This window comes from Erythranthe guttata, chromosome 4 (genome assembly GCF_056151865.1).
Source record: "Erythranthe guttata isolate IM_541 chromosome 4, IM_541, whole genome shotgun sequence".
In the NCBI taxonomy this organism is placed as follows: Eukaryota; Viridiplantae; Streptophyta; class Magnoliopsida; order Lamiales; family Phrymaceae; genus Erythranthe; species Erythranthe guttata.
In genome coordinates this window covers 16,800,263-16,815,594 of record NC_142536.1, presented here as the reverse complement: position 1 = coordinate 16,815,594, position 15,332 = coordinate 16,800,263, and the positions used below count along the sequence as shown (strand labels likewise).

The window sequence follows — 15,332 nt, the reverse complement described above, 5'->3', positions numbered from 1 at the left end:
TAGGGTCTGCTGGTTCAGGTACTGCAGCATCGTTGTGGACATCACCAACGGCTGGAAGAGGATTTCTAGGAGGAGATGCCATGATACAGTAGAAAAAAAATTGCTTCTTGTGCTTTTGATTTTTGAGTGTGAATTTTCGGAAGAGAAGCACAAAATTTATAAGCCCTAATTTTTACTGAAAAAAAAATGAAGTTGAGAAGGTGAAGGAGTGGTGTGCGTTTTTCTTGAAGAAGGTGTGATTAAGGAGAATAAAGGTTTATTTGGCAGTTTAAAGCAAAACGTGACACATGGCATAATAAGGAGTGGACTTAGTGGAAGATAAAAGACTAACCCATGAACCCCATGACCCATATAAATAGTGATAATTCAATAATAAATAAAATAATAATAAAAATAGTAGCAGTAGCACTCACGGAAATTTTCACAAAAATAGAAAACACATCTATTAATGATTAGTAGTGTGAGAAAAAAAATTGGCTAACAGGCATAGATTTTATTATGTGTATATAATAATATTTTTTTTTTTGTTAAATAAAACTCTTATTTTCAAGTCAAACAATTCACATGGAACATGATCAAGTGTTCAGTTTGAAGGTTCCTCAGTTACTAAGATATGACTATCAAAATAGAGGAGTTTGACTTATGTGATTATAATTGTTCTCTGGATGTTTACATAAAGCATGATCACGTTTCAAGGTGAAAGACTTCCAGTTACTTATTTAGAGAATAATCTATCACAGTGAAGTCATTATTTAAGGAAGCTAAGCTTCAATAAATTATGTTGCAGCTTAAGATATTGGATGAGGTGCTGCAACATATTTGAGGACATGTTTATTGAGTACACATGCCGAGAGATTTCCTAAGTTTAGAAAACCTCTCATAATCTAATGCCTTTGTAAAGATGTCAGCCATCTGATCTTCTGTAGGAATGTACTTTAAGCACACTATATTTTTCTCAACTATATCACGAATAAAATGATGTTTAATATCTATGTGTTTAGTTCGTGAGTGTTGAACATGATTTTTTGAAATATCAATAGCACTTGAATTATCACAATATATGGTCAGGGTGTCACTGGTTAACCCATAATCCCCCAACATCTGTTTCATCCAAATTAGTTGACCACAACATCCTCCAGCAGCTACATATTCTGATTCAGCTGTTGAAAGTGATACACAATTTTGTTTTCTACTGAACCATGAAACCAGATTATTCCCCAAAAAGAAACATGCACCTGAAGTGCTTTTTCTGTCACTAATATCCCCAGCCCAATCAGAATCACTAAAACCTATCAAATTTGTATTAGTGTCTTTGAAAAACTGAATCCCTAAGTCTACTGTACCTGCAACATACCTAATAATCCTCTTCACAGCTTTAAGATGAGTGACTTTGGGATTAGCTTGATACCTGGCACACACACAAACACTAAACATAATATCAGGCATGCTTGCTGTTAGATACAGAAGGCTTCCAATCATGCTTCTGTATAAGGTGCTGTCAACATCTTCAGCAACATCATCCTTGGACAGTTTTTGACTTGAACCCATTGGAGTTTTCATGTGCTTGGATGACTCCAACTCAAACCTTTTGACTAGATTGAGAGCATACTTCTTTTAATTTACAAAAATTCCTTCACCTGTCTGTTTGATTTGGAGTCCTAGGAAGTAATTCAACTCTCCTACCATGCTCATCTCAAAAGTGTGAGACATAGAATCTACAAAAGACTGTAAAAGGTTAGCACATGTAGAACCAAAAACAATATCATCAACATATATTTGTACAATAATAATATGGTTATTTGTTCTTATAACAAATAGAGTTATGTCTGCCTCTCCTCTGTTAAACTGTATTTCAAGTAAGAAGTCAGTGAGTCTTTGATACCAAGCTCTAGGAGCTTGTTTAAGACCATACAGAGCCTTCTTAAGCTTGAAAACATGATTAGGCTTGGCAGAATCTTCAAACCCCCTTGGGCTGCTCTACATATGCTTCTTCATTTAGAACACCATTCAAAAATGCACTTTTGATGTCCGTCTGATACAATTTGATTTTAAGAAAACAGGCTATAGCAAGAAGTAACCTAATAGATTCAATTCTAGCTACTGGAGCAAAGGTTTCATCAAAGTCTATACCCTCAATTTGAGTATAACCTTGTGCTACTAACCTAGCCTTATTTCTAACCACTGTACCTTTTTCATCAGTTTTGTTTTTGAAAATCCACTTAGTTCCTATCACATTTACATGGCTTGGTCTGGGAACTAAGTACCAAACATCATTCCTGATGAACTGATTCAGTTCTTCATGCATTGCATTGATCCAGAATTCATCCTTCAGAGCTTCTGCAATATTCATTGGTTCAACTGAATAAACAAAACAAGTAGTTCCAGTTAGTGCACATTCAGAAGATAGATTTGCAAATCTTACCATATCTCTGTAATCCACTCCCTCTTTTCTTCTGGTTCTTATCCCATCAAAGATATCTCCCACCACTTGAGTAGAGGGGTGATTTTTCTGGATTCTACTTAATGGTTCCTTTCTGCAGACATCATAGGTTGGCTGCAATTCAGCTTATGTGCTCTCTGTAGGATGTATTGAGTCAGATGTGGTAACACTTGGCTTAACACCTTCTTCTCTTGAAACTGGATTGTTTATATCTGGAGCATCTGTGACAGTAGTGTCTCCTCCGGTTGTTTCTCCTTCAGCAATCAGGTCATCAACTTCATCTTCAGCTGTTTTACTGCGGAGATCAGCAAAATCATAAAATCCCACATTTACAGATTCAATAATGGTTCGAGTTCTTAAGTTATATACTCTATACGCATGACTGTTGTTAGAGTATCCTCCGGTTGTTTCTCCTTCAGCAATCAGGTCATCAACTTCATCTTCAGCTGTTTTACTGCGGAGATCAGCAAAATCATCAAATACCACATTTACAGATTCAATAATGGTTCGAGTTCTTAAGTTATATACTCTATACGCATGACTGTTGTTAGAGTATCCCACAAATAAACTCAAATCACTTTTTGAATCAAATTTAGCTAGATGATCTCTATCATTTAGGACATAGCAAACACATCCAAACACATACATGTATTTTAGGTCAGATTTTTCTCTTACAAAATACACCCCAAGTATATCTCGAAAAATCATCAACACACACAAATACATATTTTTTACCACCTAGGCTTTCTACCTCTATAGGACCCATAAGGTCCATATGTACAAGTTCAAAACAAATGGTGGTACCAACGTGTTGTAACACTGTGTGTGGTACTCTAGTTTGCTTTCCCTTCTGGCACATTCCGCATATAGGAATGTCCTTGATCTTGAGATCTGGAATTCCTCTTATGGCATTGTACTTGTTGAGCAGCTTCAGATTTTTGAAGTTTGTGTGCCCTAGTTTCTGGTGCCACAACTCTACTTTACTTACTCTTGAGCTCTTGCATGAGATGGTGTCACCTGTTTGATAACAATTATCCATTGACCTGGAACCTGTCAGTACACAATGATTTTGATTATCAAACACAGAGCAACACTATTTATCAAATTGAACACGTAGATCATCATCACACAATTGACTAATACTGATGAGATTTGACCCCAATCCTTCAACATGTAAGACATTTGAAAGTTTTGGAAGTCCCTCAATACTGAGTGTTCCACGTCCAACCACTTTGCCTTTAGCTCCTCCTCCATAGGTTACACGTCCTCCATTGAGTGTATGGTAGTTTGATAGAAATTCTTTTGTTCCAGTCATGTGCCTAGAGCATCCACTATCAAAGTACCATGAACCTGAAATGTTAGCATTTAAAGAAGTGTATACTGCTTTGCACAAAAGTTTACCTTTGGGAGTCCATATTCTACACTCTTTTTTGGTAAATTCTACCTTTTTCTTTGAGGTGTTCCCTGGAGTGCTGTGACTCATTCTGTACAACATTTTGTCACTACTGAGTTTTTCACAAAATGGACGAATATGTCCTGGTGAGAAATAGTAATGACAAATGTATCCCCTTATTCTGTGGACTCTGAAGTGGTGACTGTGAAATTCCTGGATTCCTTTCCATTTGAACCCTTCTCTTTGACAAAGGCAATTTCTTTCTTCTTTAATGGCTTGTGTTTCTTCACTTGTTTCTTGAACCCTAGACCTTCTTTTTTGTTGTACTTTTCCAGTGACACAATCTCTTCAAGTTTAGTTGTGCCGGTATTCATCCTCTTGATTGCTAGAGTTGCTTCTTTGAGTTCATCTTTCACCTTTGCCAGTTCAAGATCCTTCTTGGTGATACCAACCTCCAAATGTGTGATTGTTTCTTTAATGGAAGAATTTTCCTTGTTGGCTGCATCTAGAGCTTGAGTCTTCTTCTCCAAGTCGCTGAATAGCTTTTTACACATTTCTTCCTCATTTCTAACTGCTTCTTTACTGGATTCTGCTGCATTCAAAGAAATAGAGTTCAAACATGTATACTGATTATCATCTAATTCAGAAATTTCAGTTACTGAAAGTGTTTCAGAAAGTGTTGCAACATCTAGAGAAACTCTTTGTGATTCTGTTTCAGATGAATTTTCAGTTATATATCTGACAGAAAGAGCCTGTTTAGTGGATTGCTGCTCCTCTGTCTGTTCAGGTTGCTCTTCCTCCTCATCACTGATAGCACAAATCAGACTCATTCCTCTTCTTCTCAAGGTATTGGCACATTCATTAGCATAATGTCCAAATCCTGAACATGCCCTACATTTAATATGATCCAAGTTAGGTGGTTCAGAATTTGAACGAATAAATGAAGAATTTTTTAAAGTGTTTTGAGAAGATGTTTGAGGAAATGTTCTTTGTGGAATAGATCTGTTACGGGGCTGAGTTTGTCGATTTTGTGGAGAGCCTTCTGGAAATAACTGTCTGGGCTTGATTCCACTTCGTCTGTATGCTCTATTGAATTTCTGAATCTGGAATGCCACATTGTTGCGACATTCCTCTGCATCATCATCATATTCCGTAGCAACTTTTTTCTTCTCGATCTAGTTCTGCCTGGAGTGCATTTGAGATAGCCTTACCTTTCTCCTTTCTTTGATCTTCAAAGTTCATCTCTCTAGACTTTAAGCTACCAATTAGGTCGTCCAGACGTAGAGATGATGTGTCTTTGGCCTGCTCAATTGCAGTAACTGTCATGCTGAACCTTTCCGGAAGAGTTCCCAACACCTTATTCACCAGTGTCTCATTGCTCAAAGGACCACCTAAGGATTGAAATTCATTAGCTAAATCAATCAATTTCTCATTGTACTGAGAAATTGTTTCAGTTTCTTCTATTCTCAGTCTCTCAAATTTGGAAGAGAGTAATCTGAGCTTAGTTCTTCTGACACTGTCTGATCCTTCACAATGTAGCTGAAGAACCTCCCATGCATCCTTTGCAGAAGTGCACACTGAAATTAATTTAAACATTGTTAAATCTACTGAAATGAATATTGCATTTAACGCCTTTGAGTTTTGGTTAGCATTTGATAGATCGTCTCGTGTCCACCGTAATTCTGGTGTTGGAAACACATCCCCATCCGCATCTGTTATAGTTGGTGGCTTCCATCCAGTAAGGATAGATCTCCAGGCTCTCTCATCAATGGCTTTGATGTATGCCCTCATCTTGACTTTCCAGTAGGTGTAGTTTGTGCCATCAAGTACAGGAGGTCGCATAGAAGCAGTCATCTGAGTATCCATCACGAATTCGTTTCTGTAAAAGAAATAGGAACAAACACTTAGTATACGTCAAGTGTTGGCTCTTGATGCGAATTGAAAGAATTTATGGTCCCGAATTCGTTTAATACAGAGGTGTTATCTTAAGTGTTATGACACTTGAATAAACATGCAGCGGAAATATAAAGACAATACTCATATCTAAAAATGTTCACAAGTAAAAAACTTGTGAACGTGCCCTTTACATGACGGAAAAATTATATTAAAACAGTATTACAAGAATACAAATAGAAGATGTACGAAAAATTCTTCCTTATGAATGAATCATTCTCATGATCATTCTTACATTCAAATCTAGAAACAAAAAGAGAAATATTAAAAATTCTAGATTTCAAAGAATGTACTCGTGAGGAGTACGTAAAGAACTTTCTTATGAATGAATCACTATCTTGATCATTCTTACAAACAAGTCCAGAAACATGTATACTAAACAATCTAGACTACAAAGAATGTAATTATGAGAAGTACGTAAAGAATGTACTCATGAGGAGTACGTAAAGATTGTACTCATAAAGAGTATAAACAACCGATTCTAAAACCACACTAAAACACTCATGTAATATTCTTTTCAGCTCTCGGTTTTTATTTCATAGTATCGATGAAATTCCTTGAGTCTTGAAGTCGGTATTTATAGACATTCCAATCATCCACTCCTCAGCCCATGATCTGCAAGAAAAACAACTACAAGAGCACTCAAGAACATGGGTTAGTGGGTTAGTTTAGTAGTTAGAATAATATCCACAATTTAACCCACTAAACACTACTTAGTCCACTAAGTAATATACTTAGCTCACTAAGCTGTATACTTAACCCACTAACCACTACTTATTCCATAACTAAAATTTATTTAGAAAATAAGAAAATTAAAAAACAAAATGTGGAAATAATCCACGTGTTTCAGAATATGAAACAAGCTTTAATCAATCCAATTCAGTGTCGTCCGAATTGCAAATTACTGCTTTTGAAGCCCTCAAAATTATGCACCTTTTTCTTGAACCTCTCTATTTCCTCTCTCCACATGAATTTAATATGAACTCGAAGATCGTCATTTCCTTGACTCTCTTGTTCCTCCAGTATTCTAATTGCTGAAATGGCTGCAGATTCGCAGTCATCCATATCAATAAGGGCAAGTGTAGGTAAAATTTCACCTATACCTGAACGAATCTCATACAGCTTCCACAATGCATCAAGAACAAGCTTTTCCTGGACTAGGAAATGAAAGCTCTCAGCATTCCAATATTTCAGTTCGAAGGAGACAATACTTAGGTATTTCAAACGAAGGAATTCCCTCTCAACAGGGTTCCACTGCGATCTCCACACCGAACCCTTTCCCAATTTGAGAACTTCAAGATTGGGCAACGAACCCAATGTCTGTCAAATCTTCCCAATCAAGATTGATGCACGTTAAGGTCAACCTCTTGAGCGAAGGTGTAAATTTGAGGTTCCGCACTAAATTAACCCCCCATAGAGATTTAGTGATTCGAGTTTGTGTAACGTGCCAATATTGTATTGAAAGTTGTCACATAAAGATTTGTCGATGTACCAGCTTATTTTCAATATCTTGACATTGGGATTCTCTTACAGACCTCCTCACTCAACTTCAAATTCTTTACTCTCTTAAGTGTCTGCAAGTTTTTCAAAACAATACAATCGTCGTTTTGTCCGCTTCTCAAAGGAGGCTCCATAAGATCTATCCCTTCAGGGAACTCCAAATGCCTAAGTTGTGGCATTGACCAAATTTCAGACGGTGCAACGAATCGTTTTGTACCTCCAATATTCAATGTTTGCACATTCCATAGTAAAGATATTGACAGACGAAGTTCACGAGAAGTATGATCAAGTTCCCGGAAATAACTCAATTTATTAACATAATGCAAATTAACTTGCTCAAAAATATCATTCAGAGAAGAATCGCAATCAATTACATCAAACACTCTCAACAATCTAAACTTAGCATGTAGCCAACCCCCTTTGCCTAACAATGAATGAGTAAGGGGCACTGACTCAAGAGTATGGCGGAGTGGAGGGTCACAATTTACCTCTGCAAAATTTTCATGAAATAAAATGCGACGCGAGTTATTTATGCCTCGTGGACTGTCACAAGACTTGATCAAATAAAGAAACTTCTCTTTCTGAGCTGCTTTTATGCATAAGTCTCTTAAAAGATCGTGGATTGTGCACGTTTTAATTTTTCCATTCCACCTTAACCTACCAACTAAAAGAAGATTCCTGTCAACGAGATCTTTTAAGTAGCACTATGCAACCTCTTCTGAACTTTGAGTTTTATTTGGTTTTATAAATCCCTCTGCAATCCAAAGTGCAATATATGAGTTTTGATACATAAATATCACGGTCTTCCTGGGAAAATTTCCATGTAAAAAAAACACGATTTCAAATGTGTGGGTAAGTGGTTATAACTCAAAGACAATATGTCCAAGTGTTGGTCTTCCTCACTTAAACTCGGAATCAAATTTATATCCTTTGAAACATTCTCCCATAATTCTGTTGTCCTACAAAACTTTCTAAGAAGTCCTCCAATCACAACAATTAATAAAGGAAGTCCTTTGATTTTTTTACAAATTTTCTTTCCAATTTTCTCTAATTCAGGAGGGCAACAACCTTCTTGTACAAATGCCTTTCTTACATAATAACTTCCAACTTTTATCTTCATCTAGAAATTTCTTTGAAACGTACGACGACCCAATATGAACAACAAAATTTGATAGTCTAGTGGTTAGGATAATTCTACTTCCATTGTTGTTATCTGGAAAGAAAAGCATCATCTATTCCCAAGCATCGATACTCCAGACATCGTCCAATATAATCAAGTATCTCATACCTATTAGACTTTGATACAACTATTGTGCTAATTGTTGTTCACTAGCAGATTGACTACTTTTGTGAGAAAGAAGTTTTGAAAAGATTTCTTTGAGACTATACTCTTGAGATATTGTAGCCCAAGCACAAATATCAAAGTGATTCACAATTAATCCATGTTCATAAGAATTTCTAGCAAAAGTAGTCTTACCAATGCCGCCCATACCTACAATTGGGATGATTTGCAGACTCGATTGTCGTCCAGTGAGAGCATCCAAAAGTTGAATCAACTCCTCCTCAAATCCCACCATTTTTGTGCTCTTTCCGCCACCGGTAATCGGAGGTGTTGATGAAGTAGCAGACATTGAATACTGTCGATGAACTTTGGATAATCCTCCTTCTCCCTCCTTAAAATTGACAACCTTATCCTTCACATAGTCCATGTCTTTGATTATTGTCTGTAGATCGAGCGAAGAAATCGAACCGGAATGGATTTGGTCGACTATATGAGATTCGATTACATCTTCGGCCGCATAGGCTGCGGATGCAATTTCGCTCTCCAGCAATTCATGAGAATGATTCATCTCAATGAAATCTAGCAGGAAATCAAGCTTCTCGCCGAGAGATTCAGCCTGTTTCTCGTCGAAAAGAGAAATGGAAAATTGAGGATGATTTTGGATGTTATAGATAACATTCACAAGGGAAACAACAGCTGCATAAGCTGCCATTTTCGATCTAAACTGATCAAATTGTTTGTTGAGTGAGTTTATGTATTGGAGTGATAAATATTATGATAACTACTTCCGGCAAGAGATATATTGACTGAAGATGATGATGCTCAACTACTAATTATTAATTATTGGGAACAATAAAGTGGCCCCCCAATTATTTGAATTTTGTCCACTTGATTGACTATTTAAATAATTGGGTAAATTCCACTTTACCCCCTTTACTTTGGCTGGATATCACTTTACCCCATTGTACTCTCAATTGCATCGATTTGCCCCCTTGTACTTTGGCTCGATATCACTTTACCCCCTTCTACTCTCAATTGCATCGATTTGCCCCCCTTACTTGAAAAATTGTCTCAATGTAGCCCTCGCCGTTAGTTTTCAGACATTTGACCTTAACACCGTTTGATTTAAGTATGAAAATTACTAAAATGTCACCCCTCCAGTTTAAATAATTATTAAAAAAAATTAAAGACACTTTGAATAAAAAATAAAAAACAACAAAAAATAAAATAATAAAAAATTCAAGACAACGAGAAAACATAGTCAACGACACCAGCCACAATTTTTTTTTTATTTTATTAATAATTATTTAAACTGGGAAGGGTGGTTTTTTTGTAATTTTCAAACTTAGATCAAACGGTGTTAAGGTCAAAGGTCTGAAAACTAACGGCGAGGGCCACATTGAGATAAATTTTCAAGTACATGGGGGCAAATTGATGCAATTGAGAGTAGATGGGGGTAAAGTTATATCGAGCCAAAGTACAAGGGGGCAAATCGATGAATTGAGAGTAGAAGGGGGTAAAGTGATATCGAACCAAAGTACAAGGGGGCAAATCGATACAGTTGAGAATACAAGGGGGTAAAATAATATCCAGCCAAAGAAGAGGGGTAAAGTGGAATTGACCCTAAATAATTTAGTATTAATATTTTAATTTTGCGGACTAATAGAATAGAATAGATTTTCAAAGAATTGAACCGGGGAGACTTTAAATCGAATTAAATCGTAAGATTTGAATCATAAATCGTAAAATTTTAACAACTATGTCCGTAGCTAATGATCTAAGATGTCAATCAACATTGTTTTTTAAATAGAAAAATAAAAAGAAAACAGTAAGTAATTAAGATAAAAAAATTAGGGTAAACAACATTTAACTCTCCTATAGTTACAAGCTTTAACCCGTTTCGCTCGTAATATCAGCACATAGCTCCCTTGTGGTTTATACTAACTGCGTGTCACTTAATGAGGAGAAAATCCTTCACACTTCACACTACAGTCTACAGAACATTAGACTTATTGAGTAGTAAAACCTTATTGTTGAAATGAAATGCAAGATAATAATTTTCAAAATGTGAATTAAATTGTTTCTCGTTTACTTGCTACTCTTAGCTTCTCGATCTACTACATAAACGACAAACCAGAATAGTACATGAAGTAGATTCCGAAAATTCATTACCTTCCCGGTAAATGGTAATAATTACCATAAAATGTTATCAAAGCTACGTAATTTTCTCGACCTCAAATTTTACTCGTAAAATTAATATGAGAAACAAAATGGCCTGCATATATAGTTCGAGAGGAGGCTTACAAATTTAAGAAAAATTAAAAAAAAAAAAAAAAAAAAAAAAAAAACGTATTAAATGGAGATACAATACTGTGGCACCCGTTCATGTCTTGAGATCGTCAGACATGGCTGACGGTATACAGTGAGTAGCGAGAATGTCCAAGGTTGCCTCTTTTGCTGCCTTTGTCTGCAGAACCAAAATCTGCACCCAAATTTATCCTCTGTTTTTTTAGTCACCAACTATGTTTGCTTCGGTTTTTTTTTTTTTTTCAATTCGTATTGTGTTTCGGAAGAAAGAATGGAGAATTAAATAAACTGTGAAAAGAACATACAAAATTTGCTAAAAGCTAAATGAAAACGACTCAGAAAGCAAACCTGCTGGAATTCCAAATCGAATTTCAAATATTCATCATTGCAGCTCTCTACCATACTAGCCAAGCTCTTCAGGTTCTTCACGGGCTGACCATTAAATGCAAGAACCTAATTGCACCCAAATAAAAGAGAGACGATGAAAAGTCAGCCGGAGAAGAAATCATAGTATTTTATGAAACAATTTCACGGAGGCCTTGGTTAAGATAAGCAATGATTAATTAAATGATTAGGTCTTGGCTAATCTTATGTTAGGAACTAAACGATACCTGAGTGTTGGCGATTTCTTCGTATCCAATGTTGATTTCGGCAACAAGCACCTAGAAAATTTGCACAAGGAAAAAGAAGGTAACCACAAAATCGAACAATCGCCTTCAAGAACATAACTTAAATCATTATTTTGATGAGAGGAAAAACCTGAGAAACTACGACAATTTGTTCGTCTACTGATTGTGGCATTTCGTATAAAAGTTTGTCCAACAATTTCACCGGAGCTTCGAACCCGTAATCCTTCCCATACTGGAGACACAAAATGAAAGGTATGAGAACTAAAGATATTAATCAGACTGATGATTGGTCAAACATATTTGGTTTCTTTGAATTCTTTTTTATTTATTTAATTTGATTAATTTTTGTATGGTGTCATTATCTTCAGTGAAAAGTTTAGATGAAGATTGTTGAATCAGAAACCAATGCTTTAGCCTATAGTTCATATGCAGGGATAAGAAAGTAAATTTGAAGGTGTTAAAAATATTAGGGCAAAAAACACTCACCTCAGATCGGAGATAGGGAACGGAAACTGTCGTAAAAACTAATCCAGCAACAATATAGTACGAGGGTGGTCTGCCCTCATTGTGAGCAGGAACGAGACGACTATGGGTACCAAGTAGAATTTTTAACTTTAGACTCTTTGAGTTACGAAGCACTTTCATTTCAGCGCTATCGCCTGTATATTTTTGCGACACGAGGTAGCTGAAGCCTATCCGCTCTCCATGCCTAAATGGGACTGCATGTAACCAAAATAATTGACATGAGAAAGAGAGAGAGAGATAGAGAGAGAGAGAGAAAGAGAAAGAGGAGGGGGGGGGAGGAGAGTTAAAGTTCAATCTAACCTGTTCCATCATTAGCAATATCGAACCCATTAAAGTTGAGGATGATGTCTGATGGCTTCAAAACCTTAAACTGTGGAGAAGTTGGATCAATTCTTCGTATAAGAACACCTTTCTGGTCAGTTTTCATCCCCATTGACAACCGCAAATCTGGATTTTCCATCTTCTGCCACTCAATCCCAAGAATAGGGAATCCTGCAAGACATCCGACAAACCCTTCAATGTACAACTGAGCTGGCTTCCATTAAGTTGGAAAAACTTTTTTTTTAAAGAGGGCATTTGGAAATGTATCTGGCACAACACATTCCAATGTGATAGTGATAAAATATATACTATCATTATATTTGCAGCTAGAAAATATTGCTAATTCTTTGAATTTTATTAACACGTGAATATTTCCTCACACCTCCCCTCCCTCACTTATCCAGCCAAAATACAACGGAAAAAGACGAGAAGAGAAAAAGGTAGCTCTGATATATCATAACTCGTACCAGTATATTTCCCATTCTTCTCATAATCTTGGATGAAGTGTCTGATGACTGGTGTTGGTATAACGTAACCGATATTCTCCGCATCCTCGTGTTTGAGTGATTGAAATGCAATACCAACACAAATTCCCTTGTCATCGAAAGCAGGTCCCCCAGAATTTCCAGAATTTATGGCAGCATCTATCTGTAAAAATCAATCATTTTTCTCAACACATTTAAATCTAGAAGCTAAAGATAAATGAATTTTTTTTAATTGAAAATTTACCTGCAACCCCAAAAGTTCAGTGGATCCATGAACATATGAGAGAATCTCTATTCGTGACACAACACCACTTGTAACAGAGATTGTGTCACCCCCGATTGGATAACCCACAACTGTCACAGCATCTTGAAGAGCAGGTAAATCGCCAAATTCTACAGGAGAAACCCCTTTCCAAAACTCATCGTCATCTACTGTTAATAGAGCTGCAACAACATATAAACCAAAATCAGCCTTTTCTTCTTTGATGTATACGTATAACAGCAGAGCATGTCAACCATTTGTAAGGGGCAGGATAAAAAATTGTTATTAAATATTCATTTGATACCACCAGCATCTATTTTTATTTACTTTCAACGAAGACACTTTTTTAGGACCAGATAGAACTTAGGTCTATACTCAACATCTTTAACGCTCTTATCTTCATTAACTCACCTTGTACTAATATCCCACTTATCACGTCAGAACTTCCATTGATGAATTAGTCTGAAGATAGACATCAAAAGTCTGATATATCAACTAGTCTGATGAATTAGTATGAATTAGTCTGATATTTAGAAGTGGTATTACAGCTTCTAAATAACAATATATAATTTCCGCATAATATATCAACTAACAAACCGAAGATATCACAGCAACATTTCACAACATTTCCAATATATCACTCCATAACATCCATGTAATACACGGGGAGGAACGAATACTGATTACGTTAAGTAGTTAAACAATGATCGAATCGAACTTATAAGTAAATATATCAGTTTATTAGGAGAAAAGGCATAGTATCACCTTTCATGGACACTATCAATCACTTTAATCGTGAAATTAGCAATTAAAACTATGCAGTAAAAATATTTACATTGTTGTTTACGAGATACAGATTGACAAAATATTATAAATAACTTTATCGGTTCTTCATTGTAACCACACAAAGAAAAGTAATAAACCGAGACATATTTTCCGCTTTTCAATATGTATAAATTTTATCAATGGACAAGCAAAGTTCCAAATTGTTATTAGACTAGTACATTTCTTCTTTAGCTCTTCTTAAGTTGTTTTATGAGCAACTAATAAATACATTGATATAGACTTAGCACATGTCATACTTAAACTCTACCTACGCCAGCTAAACGGCTATAGAACCAAATAAATTAGTAAAGAAAATTACCCAATTCTCTGTTCAACAAATTGACGAATCATTTCAAACCAATGAAAAGAAATAAAATCCGGTAGTAACTACAATGAAATGAAAAATTAGACAATTCATGAAATAAATGGAACACACACATATCCACTAGTTCGTTTACAACACTGATAATGCATACCAAACGGAACATTTTGCTCAAAAAACGAAAACCAATTACGAAATTCCAATATCTGAAAAATCAAAACTAGTAAGCAATTGAACTAATTAGATTAATACTAGTTCAATAACCGCTCACATGTCGTTCATTCCTACACGAGTTCCTATGTACCAGCATTCGTTCCGCAACAAAACGAAAATAAACGAATCAACAAAATTGAGAGCATTCTCACCAATGTCGCATTCGGTTCCAATGGCAAGGACAGTTGCAAGGTACTTAGTATCAGAGCCTCTCTTCTTCAGCTTAACCTGCGTATAATGCTCGACCGAATGCGCGTTCGTCAGAACCCTCCTCCCCTTAATCACAAACCCACTGCTACTCGAACTATACTGGCGTTTCCTCTGCCAAGGCAAAGAGAAATTCGGCTCAGTGTGAACACAGAAAACCTTCACCACCGAGTCCATGGAGGGAACAACCCTAGCCACATCGCAATCCGATTCAACCAGCGGAGACACGGATCCGTTAGAGCCGGGATGAACGGAAATGGGCGAAACTCTGGCGGCTGGGGTTTCAGGTGTAGGGTTATTCCGTGAGCGGCCGCGGCGGTGTTGGGAGGAAGATGGCGGAGGATTGGAGTTGACGAGCTCCACGTCGCTTTCTGTTGTTGTTTGGGAGTTGGCGGCGTTGCTGTTGTCGAGGACGGTGGTCTCCGGCGGAGTTGCGGCGGGGCGGCCGCGCTTCCGCTTCAATTTGGTGTGGTTGCACATAGTTGTTGTATGGAAATGCCCCGGGAGCTCGGGGTTTTGATTTTTGGGGAGGAAAACAGTAAAAAAAAACTTATAAGGGTTGAATGAAAATTAAAACTTTGCATATAAGACCTTTAAATTAAATGAAATTAAAAACTAATCTTAAAGTAGACTGCTGCTCATAAAGAGAAAATCAAATGTTAAATTTC

The 15,332-nt window shown here is 36.5% G+C and overlaps 2 protein-coding genes across 3 annotated transcripts in view; both read right to left on the bottom strand.

The window, feature by feature from the left end:
- Positions 1–9,360, bottom strand: part of LOC105971080 (putative late blight resistance protein homolog R1A-10) — a 29,975-nt gene extending 20,615 nt beyond the window's left edge. The window contains exon 1 of the mRNA XM_088817050.1: positions 8,764–9,360. Coding sequence (XP_088673176.1) covers positions 8,764–9,280 — 517 coding nt within the window. The 5' untranslated portion in view covers positions 9,281–9,360. The remainder of the gene's footprint in view (positions 1–8,763) is intronic.
- Positions 1–15,332, bottom strand: part of LOC105966245 (protease Do-like 9) — a 29,345-nt gene extending 14,013 nt beyond the window's left edge. The window contains exons 1-9 of one of the 2 annotated variants that reach the window (XR_016030924.1): positions 14,610–15,241; positions 13,080–13,279; positions 12,818–12,998; positions 12,330–12,521; positions 11,991–12,223; positions 11,635–11,736; positions 11,487–11,537; positions 11,224–11,328; positions 10,741–11,050 (exon numbers count right to left, since the gene is read on the bottom strand). Coding sequence is in view for 1 of the 2 variants with exons in the window: in XM_088817052.1 (XP_088673178.1) it covers positions 10,952–11,050; positions 11,224–11,328; positions 11,487–11,537; positions 11,635–11,736; positions 11,991–12,223; positions 12,330–12,521; positions 12,818–12,998; positions 13,080–13,279; positions 14,610–15,144 (1,698 nt within the window). In the remaining variant the exon portion in view is untranslated. Of the gene's footprint in view, positions 1–10,612; positions 11,051–11,223; positions 11,329–11,486; positions 11,538–11,634; positions 11,737–11,990; positions 12,224–12,329; positions 12,522–12,817; positions 12,999–13,079; positions 13,280–14,609 lie in introns of those variants that run through there. The other variant, XM_088817052.1, reaches the window with a different exon arrangement.